This window comes from Mauremys reevesii, linkage group 6 (genome assembly GCF_016161935.1).
Source record: "Mauremys reevesii isolate NIE-2019 linkage group 6, ASM1616193v1, whole genome shotgun sequence".
Taxonomy (NCBI): Eukaryota; Metazoa; Chordata; order Testudines; family Geoemydidae; genus Mauremys; species Mauremys reevesii.
Window position 1 is genome coordinate 118,214,970 of NC_052628.1, and position 16,158 is coordinate 118,231,127.

General features: G+C 38.7%; 1 protein-coding gene across 6 annotated transcripts in view; it reads left to right on the forward strand.

Annotated features, from left to right (window-relative positions):
• Positions 1 to 14,704, forward strand: part of LOC120407789 (protein regulator of cytokinesis 1-like) — a 43,692-nt gene extending 28,988 nt beyond the window's left edge. For 2 of the 6 annotated variants that reach the window (XM_039543869.1, XM_039543875.1), the window contains 9 exons: positions 2,258 to 2,405; positions 4,317 to 4,453; positions 5,581 to 5,676; positions 6,862 to 6,999; positions 8,817 to 8,906; positions 10,660 to 10,764; positions 12,896 to 13,009; positions 13,898 to 14,033; positions 14,381 to 14,704. In XM_039543869.1, the coding sequence (XP_039399803.1) occupies positions 2,258 to 2,405; positions 4,317 to 4,453; positions 5,581 to 5,676; positions 6,862 to 6,999; positions 8,817 to 8,906; positions 10,660 to 10,764; positions 12,896 to 13,009; positions 13,898 to 14,014 (945 nt within the window). In that variant the 3' untranslated portion in view covers positions 14,015 to 14,033; positions 14,381 to 14,704. The remainder of the gene's footprint in view (positions 1 to 2,257; positions 2,406 to 4,316; positions 4,454 to 5,580; positions 5,677 to 6,861; positions 7,000 to 8,816; positions 8,907 to 10,659; positions 10,765 to 12,895; positions 13,010 to 13,897; positions 14,034 to 14,380) is intronic. The other 4 variants (XM_039543872.1, XM_039543873.1, XM_039543874.1 and 1 more) reach the window with 4 other exon arrangements.
• The last annotated feature ends 1,454 nt before the right edge of the window (positions 14,705 to 16,158 follow it).

Below are 16,158 nucleotides of genomic sequence, written 5' to 3' on the forward strand. Positions count from 1 at the left end.
GGAAGGGACCTTGAAAGGTCATAGTCCAGCTTTGAAGGCAGGGGACTGGACTCTAAGTACCATCCCTGACAGATTTTTGCCCCAGATCCCTAAATGGCCCCCTCAAGGATTGAACTCACAACCCTGGGTTTAGCAGGCCCATGCTCAAACCACCGAGCTATCCCTCCTCCAATATAATAGAACATATATGGATTCCATTACTGATCAGAGAACATAATGGAAGACCAATACAAATTTATGTAGAGAAATCTCTTAAGCCATACTAATTTTTCTTTTATTCTGAAGTGCAGTTATACTCTGAAAATTAACAGATGTCATTAGGCTCTTACTCATTTATCCTATTTCCATATCTTTTATAATCAATGCGCTCAATTTACTGTTTAAGCTTACATTTATTTTAACTGGCAGCATGACAAGGGGCCTCTGATCAGCATCAGAATTTAGCTAATTTAATTGATGCAAGAGGTAAATGGGAACATGTCTTATTCTTCTATGGCTGCATGGACTGTCTACTAAGGGTAGGTCCATACTTACCCGCCGGGTCGACGTGGAGAGTTCGACTTTTCGGAGTTCGAACTATCGCGTCTAATCTAAACGTGATAGTTCGAACTCTGAACGCGCTCCCGTCGACTCTGGAACTCCACCACCGCGAACGGCGGTGGCGGAGTCGACGGGGGAGCCGCGGAGTTCGATCCCGCGGCGTCTGGACAGGTAGGAAATTCGAACTAAGGTAGTTCGACTTCAGCTACGCTATTCGCGTAGCTGAAGTCGCATACCTTAGTTCGACCCCCACCCCCACCCCCGTAGTGTAGACCAGGCCTAAGACTTTTCTCTCAATATGTAAATATAAGACAAGTGCTATTTTTATGACTGGAATTGCAATATCTAAATCCCATTCATTCAGTTTATGGAGCAACTCCCGCTCCTCTTACTCAAGCTAGTAGTCAGTTTATTAGAACCAAAATACCACACAAAGCAGAATTCTTACTCAATTTGGTTGCTTAAACTTCAGTTATAGCCCCTAGAAGGCCTCAACCAGGTCAAGACCCTGTTGTGCAAATTGACCCATGTGATTGGATAGAAGCTTCTTATTAAACGTGGAAGCTGTGGTCTCAGTATTTCAGGAAATCAGGCCACTTAAGTCTAACATTAGGCACACAAATTTGAACACATTCTAGTGGACAGTGAAATATTTAAAACAGCATTAGACTGCATCAGGGCAAATGCAGAGAAAACTAAATCACACTGGGAGGAAACCTGAAGGCTCTGACCTAAGAAGTGTGTGCACCACTCCCTGTTACAATCTATAGGCAGCAGAGGTTGATGGAGTTCTCCGTCCAGGATAATTAAATTGCTCTAATGTCAAATTCAAAGTGCAAATACCACAAGAGGCCAAAAATCTTGGTCAGTGACTTTTTGCACAAATCTCTTGCTACATCAGAAAAGCACCAAATGTTAATTGTAAGCAATACAAGTTGTGAGTCAAGAGAACTAGGTGTCATTAGCAGGAAGTCTGGCTCTATGAACCAATAAAGACCAGATTATAGGCAATACTAATTTGTCAAAGACATGGCAACAATGCTCCAATGTTAATCCCGCCATATATTCAGAGTACTTAACTCTGCTAGAGTAATAACCAGAACAGGAAGAGTTGCAGCTAAACCAGTGGCTCCCCTCTTAAGCGCTTACTTGGTTCAGGATAATTTTAGACCTGGTAACTCTCAGCAGTCCATGCCCCGCCATAATAATGTAAATACTGCTCTAGGAGGCTTAGTTTACGTAAATATTGGAGAGAGTAACTTTTACCTTATTTGTGCTCTGCTGTATCTATTAAGAGCTTCTTGTTTAGTATGTTTCAAGCAGTCCAGTAATCAGTGCCTCATGTCACCAAAGCTTTATGGCCTCTGTGTGTTGATGTGACGAAACCATGCCTCCCACTTGACTGACTGGGTGTAAACACTTGCCTGAACTCGATTACTATTTCAAGTTTGTCCTATTTTAGTCATTCAGGTTCTTTCTGCAATACTGACTTTATAAGGTTATTTTATTTTCCTTTTAACTTGATAAGTGTATTGCTAATCACTATTGTGCCATGTACTACAGTATCCAGAACGCTAAAGGCTCAAAGGCTGTGCTGCTATGTTAAAACAAACAGCATGAAGCTATCCTACGAGTACGAGTGCTAAAAATGTTATGAAGACGCATTGTTGGCCTTAATGCAATGTATTACATTATTTTAAATAACTTTCTCCACTAGTGGGAAGAAGAGCTGCTGCGTCTGGAGGAACTGAAGAAAGAAAACTTGAAGGGAGTGATTGGAAAAGTCAGACAGGAGCTTGACCTTTACTGGGAAAAATGTTTGTATAGCACAGAACAGAAATCAGCCTTTCATCCATATTATGATGGTAAAACTTCACTCCGACTTGCCACTCTTCCATTTCATGTGCAAGGATTGATTGATATAGACTTGAAGGCCAGAATGGACTATCATGATCATCTAGTGTGACCTCTTGCATATTGCAGGGCACAGAACCTTACCCACCCATTTCTGTAATAGCTCCAAACTTCTGGCAAGTTACTTAAGTCCTCAAATCATGATTTAAAGAATTCAAGTTTCAGAGAATCCACCATTTACACTAATTCAAACCAGCAAGTGACCCATGCTGCAGAGGAAGGTGAAAAATCTTGAGGGTTGCTGCCAATCTGACCTGAGGAAAAATTCCTTCCCAACCCCAAATATGGTGATTAGTTAGACCCTGAGCATGTAGATGAGAACCCACCCACCCCCCACCCCCAAGCCAGACATCCGGGACTTAATTCAGAGACTATCCCATCTTTGCCCGTTGGAGATATTTGCCAATAGCTGTCATAGATGGGCCGTATGCCATTGTAGGCAACCTCCTCCATACCATCCTCTCCTTAAAAGTATCAAGCTCAATCTTGAAACAAGTTAGGGTTTTTTGCCCCACTACCGCCCTTGCAAGGCTTTTACAGGACTTCCCTCCTCTGATGGTTAGGAACCTTCATCTAATTTCAAGCCTAAACGTGTTGATGGCCGGTTTATATCCATTTCTTCTAGTTTCGACATTGGCCCTTAACTTAAATAACTCCTCTCTCTACCTGGTGTTTATCCCTCTGATGCATCTATTGTGAGCAATCATATTTACCCTCAGCCTTTGTTTTATTAGGCTAAACAAGCCAAGCTCCTTAAGCTTCCACTTGTAAGGTAGGTTTTTCCATTCCTCGGATCATCCTAGTAGCCCTTCTCTGCACCTGTTTCAGTTTGAATTAATCTTTCTTAAACGTGGGAGACCAGAATTGCACATAGTATTCCGGATGAGGTCTCACCAGTGCCTTGTTCAATGGGAATACACTCCCCTATCTCTACTGGAAATACCTCATGTGATGCATCCTATGATTGCATTAGCCTTTTTCAGGGCTGCCACACATTGCTTGTAGTCCTCTTGTGATAGACCAAGCAGTGCTGGAGAAATTTTTATAGTGAGGGTGCTGAGAGCCCTGGAATCAAACTGTAAACACTGTATATAATGGAAACCACTTCAAGCCAGGGGGTGTGGCAGCACCCCTAGTTCCAGCACCTATGGATAGACCAATACATCCAAGACTTTCTCTGCCTCCACTGTCATTTCCAACTGATATGTCCATGGCTTATGGCAAAAATTCTTGTGGTTAGTGTATGACCTTGCATTGGTAAATTTCATTTACTCCAGATTTGCCTAGAATAGTGGCCGTGTACCATTAGCCATTTTATCAGCTGGTTTCCCTATGTCTTTTTTTTAATACATGAAAGAAATGTTCAGTGATGGCTGTTTATTAAATAGTGTATTTCCCCAAACCAACCAGATTAAGTGTCTTCATACTCTAGTTTTATAAGCCATATTACTCCAGAGTTACTATAACAAGCAGATGGGGTGCTAGGGATTGTATCCTCATTAACCAGTTGGAAAACAGCAAAAAAAACCAAAGCAGGATAGCCCTGAAACAGTGGACTTTTGGAATTAAGAAATCCTATTTATTGGGGAGGGAAGTGCTACTTGGAACTGGGTCTAGAGTCACAGACCTTGGCAGGGTTTTGGATTAGCAACAAAACCTGAAGAGTTCTGCTAGGTAAATCCTTAAAGGACTCACTTAAATGCATTACTAAATTACTTACATTACTTAAATTACTAGAGCTTTGATGTCCACTATGCAACTGGTATTGAAAAGCTCAAATCACATCTAATCTGTATGTGAGTAACTTTGCAGAAATATGTTATACCACAAATAATGAATAAACTAACTTTTTTCAAATCCAGATAACTTTACAGAAGATTTGTTGAACCAACATGATGAGGAAGTTATGAAAATGAAACTCTTTTATGAGAAAAACAAGGCTTTATATGATGGCATTGCTAAATGGGAAGCTACCTGGAAACAGTTCATGGAGTTGGAGGTACCAGTTACTGAAAATTAGTTTACACTAAGGCCTTGTTTGAGCAAGGGTAGTGATACCACTAAGTGGAAGAATTGTGTACTGCAACTTAAATCGATGGGGCACAATTTCTACAGAGCAGTGGGCTGATGATAAACAACATCAGCAGAAAAAGGCTGTTGGGTTGGGGAAAATCGGGGGTTGGACTAGATGACCTCCTGAGGTCCCTTCCAACCCTGAGATTCTATGAAAAGGCTATTGGGGTTGGAAAATCAGGTCAAGTAAATGTACAAAATCTGAACAGCTACAAGTGACTGTTCATAATAACTTTCAGAGGGAGTCTAAATAGAATTCCCATTAAAGATGGGGAATCTTGGGGGATAGCATTTCACTTAGTGAGATTTAGCTTTTGACTTCACAATATCAAAATAACCCCAGTGGTATGTCAGTTGTAGGTCCTATTTATCCATGCTAAACTTAAGGGAAGCTGGATGACATGTCAGTGTTTGACACGTGAACATTTGTTCCAAGTGCAAGTTGGTATCTAAAGCATTTTGGGTGTTAGTTTTATAAGACCTGTTTAGGAGTGTTGTCAGCACATGCTTTTGGCAAATAACTAATCTGAGAAATCTTAATTGTTTCATGGTGCACTTAAGAATCTTTCTTCATTATGCTGAATATATTTTAATTTTTTTCCTAAAGAGGGCAAGTGCTGTCAATTAATATTGCTATTAAAAGACCTTTTTCTCCTTTAATTTTTTTCTTATGACTCATTGAGGCAGCATGTTGCCACTTACAGCCATCTGGGCTCAAACAATTTCCAAGCACCCTTGTCTCGTGTTGATGTAAATACTGTGTTTTAATGCTGAGGAAATAGCTTTAATTCTTTTGTAGCAGACTAAATGATGACTCACAAGTCATCATTGATGATCTCTTCAGAGAAAGGAGATTTTGCTGATCATTCCTGAAATAATGGATTGAATAAGTGAAACTTCCCTGGCCCTGAGTACAGAATAACCTATTCTGTGGGAAATGTAATGAATTATATTACTACTTGGTGTTGCTCCCGAAGGCCCTTTGCCATTCTGGAAGGGAAAAAAACAAGCTTGAAGTATATGTTCACATTTCAATAAATTTATTTTGTTCAGAAAAAATCCACAAATCCAAACAGATTAGTTAACAGAGGTGGCACTCTATTGAAAGAAGAGAGAGAACGCTCAAAGATCCACAAGCTGTTAACAAAGGTAAGCCCTACCACAGCTAGCATGTATGCGCTCTTGAAATTAAGAGTTAAAATTCAGTCGTTTCAATACTATATAGGCAAACTTGTCTGAGTTGATGGAACATAATATGCTATTGTTATAGCTCTCTCTTAGTAGGCTGGATGCTGAGTCAGTTCATTTGCCATGTGATAGATCTGATTTCCATAACACTCCAGAAATTATTATGCTTAAGGGCTAGAAACTGAATTAAATACAATTCCTTCTAATGATGTTGATCCACTTTTGTGGTGATGGTCACCCTTAAACATATTTAAGTGTGAACAAACTTTAGTATTTAATGCTTAGACACCCTTTTTAGATGCTAAAAAAAACCCCACTCAGCAGCCTACAAGAGAGTGTCAGCCTTCAACCTGTAAACTGCCTGCACAATACTAAATGCCTGTTCAAGGAGTCAAGATGGGTGTAAATTAAATGTTATTTTGCTGGGTAACACTTTGTAAAACATCTGTCCTGAACTACTGAAACTTCTGATGCTCATCCTCAGTCTGTCTGATATGCAGCAGCTACATTCATGCTCTGGCAATGTCCAGTCCTTCATTTACCCTGAATGGTTCCAGGTCTTTCTCCACCTCATATTTCTTGGTGTTTTTTTAGCTAGTACAATATAAGGCAAATGAAAAGGCCTGGAACTGTGCTTTTACCTTCACAGTGAGGCAGGACTTGAAATACTTTAAAGGATATAGTCAGCATGTTTCTGAGTATTACACCTACTAGTTCTACAAGCAGTTCTTAACATTAATATAATTAAAATATTTGAGAAAAATCTGTTCAGTTTTGTTCAATTGTTAAGCCTTTGAACAAAGCTAAACAGTACTTTGCTTGCTTAAATCTCTGTCAATTTGTAGTTTTACAATCACTACTATTTTAGAAGTATTTCTCTTTCCACCCACTGTGTGGCAGTTGCACATAGTTATATAGGTATATACCACACCATAGGTGGTGTGGTATAGTAGTGAATAGTAAATATAGTAAAATAGTAGTGATTGTAAAACTATCAATTGACAGTTTTAAACAAGTGCAGTACCTGAAGGAACCTGTTTCTACCTCTCTGAAACTAACCAGTCCTCAAGTTGACTGTCCTAAGCTGATCAAATGGATAATGAAATACAGACAAACTACCTTTTTTTTCTTCATTTGCAAACTTAGTTGGGAGAAGATCTGAAAAGGAGCATTGAAAGCTGGGAAAAAGAACAAGGCTGCAACTTCCTGATCAAAGGTCAAAGGTTCCTGGACTACATGGCAAATCAATGGGAACAGCACAAACTTAAAAAGGAACAAGAGAGAGTGAGTTTGTTTTTTCTTAAAAGTAGACAAGGAATTGGTGTTGCGCTACAGTAGAACCTCAGCATTACAAACATCAGAGTTATGAACTGACAGGTCAACCACACACCTCATTTGGAACCAGAAGTATGCAATCAGGCAGCAGCAGAGACTAAAAAGCACCAATATACTACAGTACAGTGATAAATGTAAATTACTAAAAAGATGTATGGAAAGGGGTTTTGGTTTTGTTTTTTTAAGGTTTGACAAGGTAAGGAAACTTTCTGTGCTTGTTTCATTTAAATAGAGTTAAAAGCAGAATTTTTCTTCTGCATAAGTAAAATTTCAAAGCTATATTAAGTCAATGTTCCTTTGTAAACTTTTGGAAGAACAACCATAACGTTTTGTTCAGAGTTATAACCTCCATTCCCGAGGTGTTCATAACTCTGAGGTTCTACTGTAGTTTCAATTAATTTTAACATAATTCTTCATACTGGCTATCTCCAAAGACCTGGCCTTCATGAAGTAATAAGTGATGGAGGGGCTTTGGTGGGGTAACATCTAGCCAAATTCAATGTGACAGGCAAACATCTGTGTGAATATCATGTTGTTGGTGCTGTTAGAATACAAATTATGCACGTCCTCGCACCCTTGAATGTTTAATTTAGACCTCTTGATGGGAAATGTGGACCCTAGGGTACTGGGAGTTTCTGCTGCTACCCTGTTGGCTTCAGACCAACAGGTTATTTGAAAAGCCCCTTGTTTAACTGTGCAGCAGCTTTGTGATAAACTGCTGTTAAGGGGTTCAAGTCATTGACGAATGTGATCCAATTGTTAAGTGAAGAATTAGGGTAGGATTTTCAAGAGCTCTTCTCTCATTGAAGTCAATCACATGCCTTATTGCCTCAGCTCATTTGCCAACACAAAACTGGTTAGCAAAGCACCTAGTAGCAGTCTGGGGTATCCAGCTTCCAAACAGCTATAGCAACCTGCTGCTGGACCCTCCTTCATACGGGTATCCTGACTATGGAGGAACAAGGAAAGCTGCTCCAAGCTCTAGAAACGTCACTTTCTTCACATGAAAGTTCTGCACCCACTGCTGGTCATTCCAGGTCTGTGATCCCAACAGTCGTTTTTTGTGACTGTAAAGCAGAAGCACTGGTCTACATGGGGACATCAACAGATATATTTAGAGTCACAAGCAGCACTAGCCAATTGGATTCTGCCATATTGCCATATTTGTATTGTTATCCTCTACCAGGTGCATTTGGTGGGTCTGAAAATGTTGCCAAATTGTCCACCAGCATCTAATGGATGTTCTGCCTGCTTCCTGACAGGAGTGAAAGCACAAGCAAGACAAGTTTTTCAAATAGTGCCTCATTTTCATGTTGCTGGCTCCAGTTGCTGAGTGTGTGCACAGCCAAAAAATGCTCAGCTGGATGTGGTGTGCTGCAACAACTTCTAGTAGTGTCACATGGGATGGACAGTCAAGTTTTTTCCATAGTGCACCATGAACCAAGGGCCAGAGCAGCTACAGCTGAGGAAAGCGCTGAGAAGCCTGAGTTAGGCTGGTTTGACTTGACTCTGCATAGTGCATTATGGGTGTGTGACTGTGCATGTGTGTTCAGAGTCTCAGAAATTATAAACCAAGAGTGAGTAATCAATGTGGGTACTCCAGGTCAAGCTTAGAAACGTCGAGCCTAGGGGTCAAGTCCCACAGACTTATGCTGACATTACTGTGTAGACATAGTCAAGTCATAATTGGAAAATTTTAGTGAGTTAGTACACTTCTTCAATATACCTACTAGTGAAATAAAATTCAAGTCTTTTGTATTGTGCAGTTGACGAAGAAGGAAGATTCTGCAGTTCTGAAAACACCCATGAAAAGGCATGCTGGCTCAACCACTCAAACTCCCCTTAAGACAAGGAAGGCAAGTATACGGTCTTTTGAAACATACGGTAGAATCTCAGAGTTACAAACACCAGAGTTACGAACTGAGCAGTCAACCATGTACCTCATTTGGAACCAGAAGTGCACAATCAGATAGCAGCAGAGACTTAGCTGTACAGAAAAAGCAAATACAGTACAGTACTGTGTTAAACATAAACTGCTTTAACAAAAGGGGGGGGGAATTTGGCAAGGTAAGGAAACTGTTTCTGTGCTTGTTTCATTTAAATTAAGATGGTTAAAAGCAGCATTTTTTTCTGCATAGTAAAGTTTCAAAGCTGTATTACGTCACTGTTCAGTTGTAAACTTTTAAAAGAACAAACAAGATTTTGTTCAAAGTTACGAACATTTCAGAGTTACAAACAACCTCCATTCCTGAGATATTGGTAACTTTGAACAAAATCTTATGCTTGTACTTTTAAAAGTTTACAACTGAACAGTGACTTAATACAGCTTTGAAACTTTACTATGCAGGAAAAAAATGCTGCTTTTAATTTAAATAAAACAAGCACAAACAGTTTCCTTACCTTGTCAAATCTGAGGTTCTACATCAGGGGTCGGCAGCCTTTCAGAAGCGGTGTGCCGAGTCTTCATTTATTCACTCTAATTTAAGGTTTCGCTGCCAGTAATACATGTTAATGTTTTTAGAATATCTCTTTCTATAAGTCTGTAATACATAACTAAACTAGTGTTGTATGTAAAGTAAATAAGGTTTTTAAAATGTTTAAAAAACTTCATTTAAAATTAAATTAAAATGCAGAGCCCCCCAGACTGGTGGTCAGGACCCGGGCAGTGTGAGTGCCACTGAAAATCAGCTCGCATGCCGCCTTCGGCACCTTTGCCATAGGTTGCCTACCCCGATCTACATTATAGAGACAATGACAAATATCCATAGGGAAAGAGGTATTATGGGTTTCCCTTTTCCTGGCTTCTGCCATTAATATTTCATGCAAATAACTTCTAGTTCAGTTCTGAATCAAATCGCCTTGCGTCAGCTGGTGCTCTCCCAGACAATTGTCACTTGTCTCCTTGCTTATTCTGCAAGATGAAGGAAAAAGGCACTGGCTCAAACTTTTTTCTAGTTGTTAAAATTGGTATATTCTGTTGTAAATATAGATTCCTTTGTAATCAATGATTAATTTAAAAAAGCTGCAAAAGTATTTGAAAATGTGAGTGGGACTGCATCATTCGTGGAAGGAAATCATAAGAATTCATTCCTACTCCTTAATTAGGAGATAAAAATGAGTTTGAAAAAGTCTCTGTAAAACTGAGAACCTATTCCTAGAGGACAATTGGAGTTCAGTCTTAGCAACTTTGAGCTATCAGACATTACTGGAGTTCTGATAGCTGTGCCAGCTTTGGAGTGCTATGGGAAAATGAGGTGCATTGCTTTGTTGGGGATGAGTGAGCTAGAAAAGGGACAGATTTACTGGAGACCTTCAAGTTGTTGGCAGGATTGGTGGTTTAAAGAAGCAAAACTACGCAACTTAATATAGTCTAGGTTTGAAATGGCAGGAAGCCAGTAATGGATGGGGCATCAGGCATAGCTTCTCTGGAGAAAAGCTGTACAGCAGTTCTGTATTTAAACAAAACTTGGCATACCTTCTAGAAACTAGTCTAAAATGTTTTGTCACCTCATAGATGCTGCTGGAATTAAAGGTCAGCATGCCCTTTACTAGCCTAATTTTTGTGTATTTAATGTTAGAAATCTGAAGTGTCTCATTTTTAACCTTTAGTTACACGGAGTCACAAATTTCACTGTGCTGCGGGCAGCCAGCTGCATCAGTCTGACCAGCACGGGTACTGCAGCTGTTGCCAGAACACCCATTCCAGTTTGTAAGGTGAGTTAAGCTCTTGGATTGATTCTACTGTAGTTATTGTCAACAGTAAAAGCCCTTCTTGTGGGCCCAGAATAAGTGGTACTATCCCTATTTTTATGCGGGGCTCAAGCCCTGAACATTTGTATATGTGTACACAAACATAACTTGAATATGAACTACAAAGGTTTGACTGAACTTATTTTTCCACTTTAACAGCCATGTAATTTTTCTGGCAAAAGTGTTCTGTGTTTATAAAGCCATACGAGAAAAAAACTGCTATTCAGTTAAACCTCAACTTGCACTCTGTCAAAGTGGAGACTACAAATGTTTGGTAAATGGCTATGAAAACCTCCAGTTCACCTTTAAATTGACTTCTGTTGAAGTTCCAGCATTTACTGTCTTATTATACCCTTTCTTTCCTTTGTCTTGTAACTTGCACACAACCAAGATTTAATCTGTGCTGTCAAAGAAAAGCAATCTCTATGACCAGTGAGAGAAATAATTCTGGGGGAAAATGTCCCATGGTATGAGTTGTGTCAGAACCAACCTGGTCAGTTGTCATTTATCTAATTGCTGAATGGGTAACTTCACATCACATTTCAAGGTCCTATTCAGGGTACATTCCATTGCATGTAACCATCAATCTTCCACATGTAAGTTCTTTGGAAAGTACAAATGAAAACGTTTTCCCTCAACCAAGCACGCTAGTTGTAGTATTGCGTAGGAGTGTTGGACTTAACATCTTAAATAGAAGTTAATTTCTATGGGAGGAGCAATATGTGACGCATCCATTTTTTTTAACAAGTGAGGGAGCAATAGGTCAAACTTGACAGTACTTCTTCAAATAGAATGGTTCAGTTTTTTAGTTTCACTACTTTAACTTATCAAACTGGGCTTCCAGTGCTCTAGGATGCTACCAGTGTGACTGTCTGCACATGTAGAGGAAGCAGAGTTCTCTAGTCCTCTCTCCAGTCTTCTGGGACTTGAGATGATAAAAATATTGAAGTTGGGGATATAGAAGTAACCACATCCATTTGTGGACCAGGACAAGTGGATGTTTCTTCCAAACTTCTTGACTTTCCCAAAAAGATTTAAATATTCTAATGGAAACTTTCAGGCCACAAAGCCAGAATCCAAGTGCATTTCTTACAGAATTATAAACTTTAAGAAAATCTCTCTGTATTATCAACTCTTAACAGGCAGAATATATACTTTAAAAGACTAATATTTCTGATGAACAAATAGAGATTAATTGGACAGTAGAAAACTTTTTTTTTCCTTTTTGGAGTTAAAAATTGACCGCCTCCTTCCTCATCCTTAGCCAGCACTCAATCCCAAATGACTTAAATTCTAGTATATGGAGCAGCTGCTGTGAAGGTCCCGGAAAAAATATAAATTCATATTTTACACTACAAGTTAACTGTCAAGATCAATGAATGCCTCCATTATGAGAAAAATTACAGATAAGGAAACTAGCTCTTAATGCTAACATTAATACAGGCTTTGATCTTAAACATTACTGGCTAGCAGTTTGGTCAAATTGAAGTGGTTTGGTTGTCAAGAGAATTACTGAATAAGCTGACTGAACTTTCTAGCACTTCCTGCTTATAGTAGTATTAATGGGAGCAGCATGGTTAAAGCCCCTTCATTAGGTAAGAACTGATAGAAGTCAAACCCTTACTGCAGTATAAGGGAATGTAACACCAAAGATCTGAATCACCCATGCCACTTCATAGATGCATGTTTTACAAGTTTCATTATGAATGGATATAAAAAGAGAGAGGAAGGATGGCCTTATGGTTAAAACACTGAAATGTCTCAACCTAGATTCAATTCCTAGATCTGTTGCAGACTTCTTCTGTGACCTAAGGCAAGTTACTTAATCACTTTGCCTTGATTGTCGTCATCTGTAAAATGGAGATGTTTCTAAAATAGGAATATCAGTGACATAAAGGCCAGTTACAAAAGTTTAAATTAGGCTAGTTTTTGCTCCGAATTATTAATGTGTATTTAATGATAAAAAGTAACTGAGCAGATTCTCCACCTGATGATTCTACATTTTCTTGGTCAGAGATCTAGTACTTTTTAATCAAGGTTGTACGTAATCTGTAGTAGAAAAGCTCACTAGACATAATGACATTACATTTTGCAGACACCATCTAAAAGCACACCACCAGAGTCCCTGCAGCCAGCACGATTACAAGAGGACAAAGAAAACCAGCAAACCAGCAAATCTATCAATCAATTCAGCTACTTAGACTTCACGGTATGTCTTGTTTTTGTCTGGTGACTTTAAAATATAGTCTAATTTTAGAGAGGTGAGTAGAAAACTGACTAGATTTGGATAAGATTAGGTGGTGGGCATATAGCAAACTGCACTCTTACATACTTTAAACTTACCCAAGGGACAAGAAACTAAATTCTCATGTTCTATGCCACTTGAGGAATCTAACAAATTCTGTTTTAAAGTTATTGTGCAGAGAACTCTCAAAAAGCAGTTCAGGGTTACCCAATACATACTGAGAGTAGGGGGATCAAGATTCCACAGCTAATCGAGGACTAACCAGAGAGTAAGGAGTAACGGGAAGCTGGATAGAAAGGGTAGCTATAGACAGGAACTTTGTAAGCATGGACCTGTCTGTCTTCATATCTCAAACAAGGGTTTTGTTAAGATGTCTTTCTGGTGAAAACTAAAATCTGAGCAGCATGAGGGAAATGTAATGACTTCCAAGGTTTTGGCTTATTGAGGGGATAACAAATGCATTTCAGTTCAGAAAATGAACTGAAATTGAGTCCTGGGAGCATGGCAGGGGGTGGAGGGAGAGCTCAGTGGTTTGAGCATTGGCCTGCTAAACCCAGGGTTGTAAGTTCAATCCTTGAAGGGGCCACTTAGGGATCTGGGGCAAAAATTGGTCCTGCTAGTGAAGGCAGGGGGCTGGACTTGATGACCTTTCAAGGTCCCTTCCAGTTTTAGGAGATTGGTATATCTCCAATTATTATTTATTATTATTAACAACTGAGCTCACTAATCAGAAAAAGGGGTTGGTGGAGGGATGTTACTGTTAGCTCTAGTGAACAGACTGGGCTGTGTTGGTAGTGGGATGGAAAACAAGCAGTAATGCTATTGTGTAAGGCAGTTGTTAAATCTTCTTAGGAATATATGGTATTGGTCACCATATCACAAATGGTATTACTGCATCCTCAACTGCAGAGTTGGACAAAAGTTCAGGTCAGAAAAACACAAGGAAAGGATCAAAAGAGGACACTCTAACTGGATAAGCCAGCAAAAGGTGATTTTTAACAGCTGTATTAAATCATAAATGAGTAAGTTCTTAAGTAAGAACACAAATCAAGAGAAATGAGGAGGGTGGGAAATCAGGCAGGACCCACTTCATTTAAACAGCAAAAATACATTCAGTAAATTATTGGTGAAGGGAAATGAGGCAGGCTAAGTTTGGAAGAAGCATAGACTTCCTTTTGCAAAAGACAACTGAAAAGTATGGTAAAGCAGGAAGAAGGAGTTGTCCTACTTAGATCACTTTAATTGGGTGTACGTACCACTGACTGTGCTGTGATTATATCGTAATGTTGTCTTGTTACTACTTAATCTTCCTAACAATTTCTTAAATATTTTCAGAAAGATCTTTCAAAGAAAACTAGCAATACCAGTGGGATTTTCAACTCTACAGTAAATGAGAACAGATATTAAGGATCCTGTTGCTGCACCCTCTGAAATGCCGGGATAACTCATTTCTTTGTGGCACTTGAGCTCTTTTAACTATTTTCATAGACAGGAGAGAAGATGACTTATACTGTACCCTTGATGCCAGTGCCTTGACTAACTCCGGCTATCAAATTGGCACATGCGGCAAGTCAAAAGGATTTGTGTGGCACCACAATTGTACCTTGAACTCTATTTCCTAGCTAGAAAATAAAAATAGAAAGTAGCACTTAAAAGTAACATGTTGAATTAGTGAAGTCTTTAAAATACTCTAACCAAACATCTGCAAGTCTTAGTCTTCAGTTCAACTATTTACCTTGTCTTTCTTTATTGGTGTGGCTGCATGATATTGAACTGGCTCATTTTGTTTTACTGATGAACATTTTGTTTTTTTCTAGAGTGCTAACATAATCCTTTTTTAAAAAAAAAAATATATTCAAGCCTTTGAACTGTCTCAACTCCTTCATGAAGTTCAGACTTGCAGGTTTCATGTACTTAATTATTCTAATTGTTTTACCCTGTCACGCAATTAACTCTCAACCTTGGTGCTTTTTAACCAAGCCTTGCAGGCAATTATGAAGCAATGCGGGGGGGAGAGATGCCGGGGAACCCTTAGTTGAAGTGAAGTGATCACAATCCCTAATCATCTGAACTGTTCAATGCAACTTTGTTTACTTTCTCTTTATCGTATTAATATCATGTCTTGAACTGAAAATGTACCTTCACATTAGTGAGTAAACCGTCTGAACTGCTTTGAGGAGATCTGAATAATGTTGTGGCTAGAATAAAAACGTGTGTTTACAAGTGTTTAAATATTTCTTATTGTATATAGTGTGATTCTGAAAAGCAATTGATATAATAAAAAGATGTGTGTTGTGCTCTTAAATAAAAAGCTGCACTAGTCAAGATGTCTGTTTTCAATGGGTTACCACTTCCTGGTTCTGAAGAAAATCTCATGTGTCTACAGTATTTGCGAAACACATTTTGTTATTTTGTATGCTGTTTTGTAACTAAAAGGGAACAGCTGGCATTCATAAATTAAAAATAGTAATTTGTCTGAGAAGGAGCCATTTCATGGTGCATTAGTAAACTTTAAAAACAGATTTGGAAATTGATCAATATTTAATTTTACTTATGCTGTGAAATTTGTTTTTCTTGAAGTAGAATACTTCAAAAACAATATGGAGTCGGGTGGCACCTTAAAGACTAACAGATTTATTTAGGCATAAGCTTTCGTAGGTAAAAAACCGCACTTCTTCAGATGCATGGAGTGAAAATTACAGTTATAGGCAGGGTGGATTTGATTTAAATCACTAGTCAGGAAGACTCGATTTAATCGTGGATTTCTACATAAAAGTGCATTCTTGTTGGTTGTTAATACATATTCTTCACAACTCAGATAGATGTAGGTTTCATTTTTAGAAGGTACACACTATACATTTTTTTAAGTGATTTATTTTGAAAACTTTTCAGATTAGTTATACAGCTGTATCATAAAATGAAGAATTGTTTGGTTATTTCATTTACCAAAGGTAATTGAAGCAGATAGTTCACCTCCCAATGACTTCATAAATATCTCCAATTCAACATGTTGATCATTAATATTTGGAGGATTTTCTTGCCATGCTGTATTAGGACGAGAACATCACCAGACAGACTTTTAAATTGTTTTATTTAACTAAAACAACAATGTT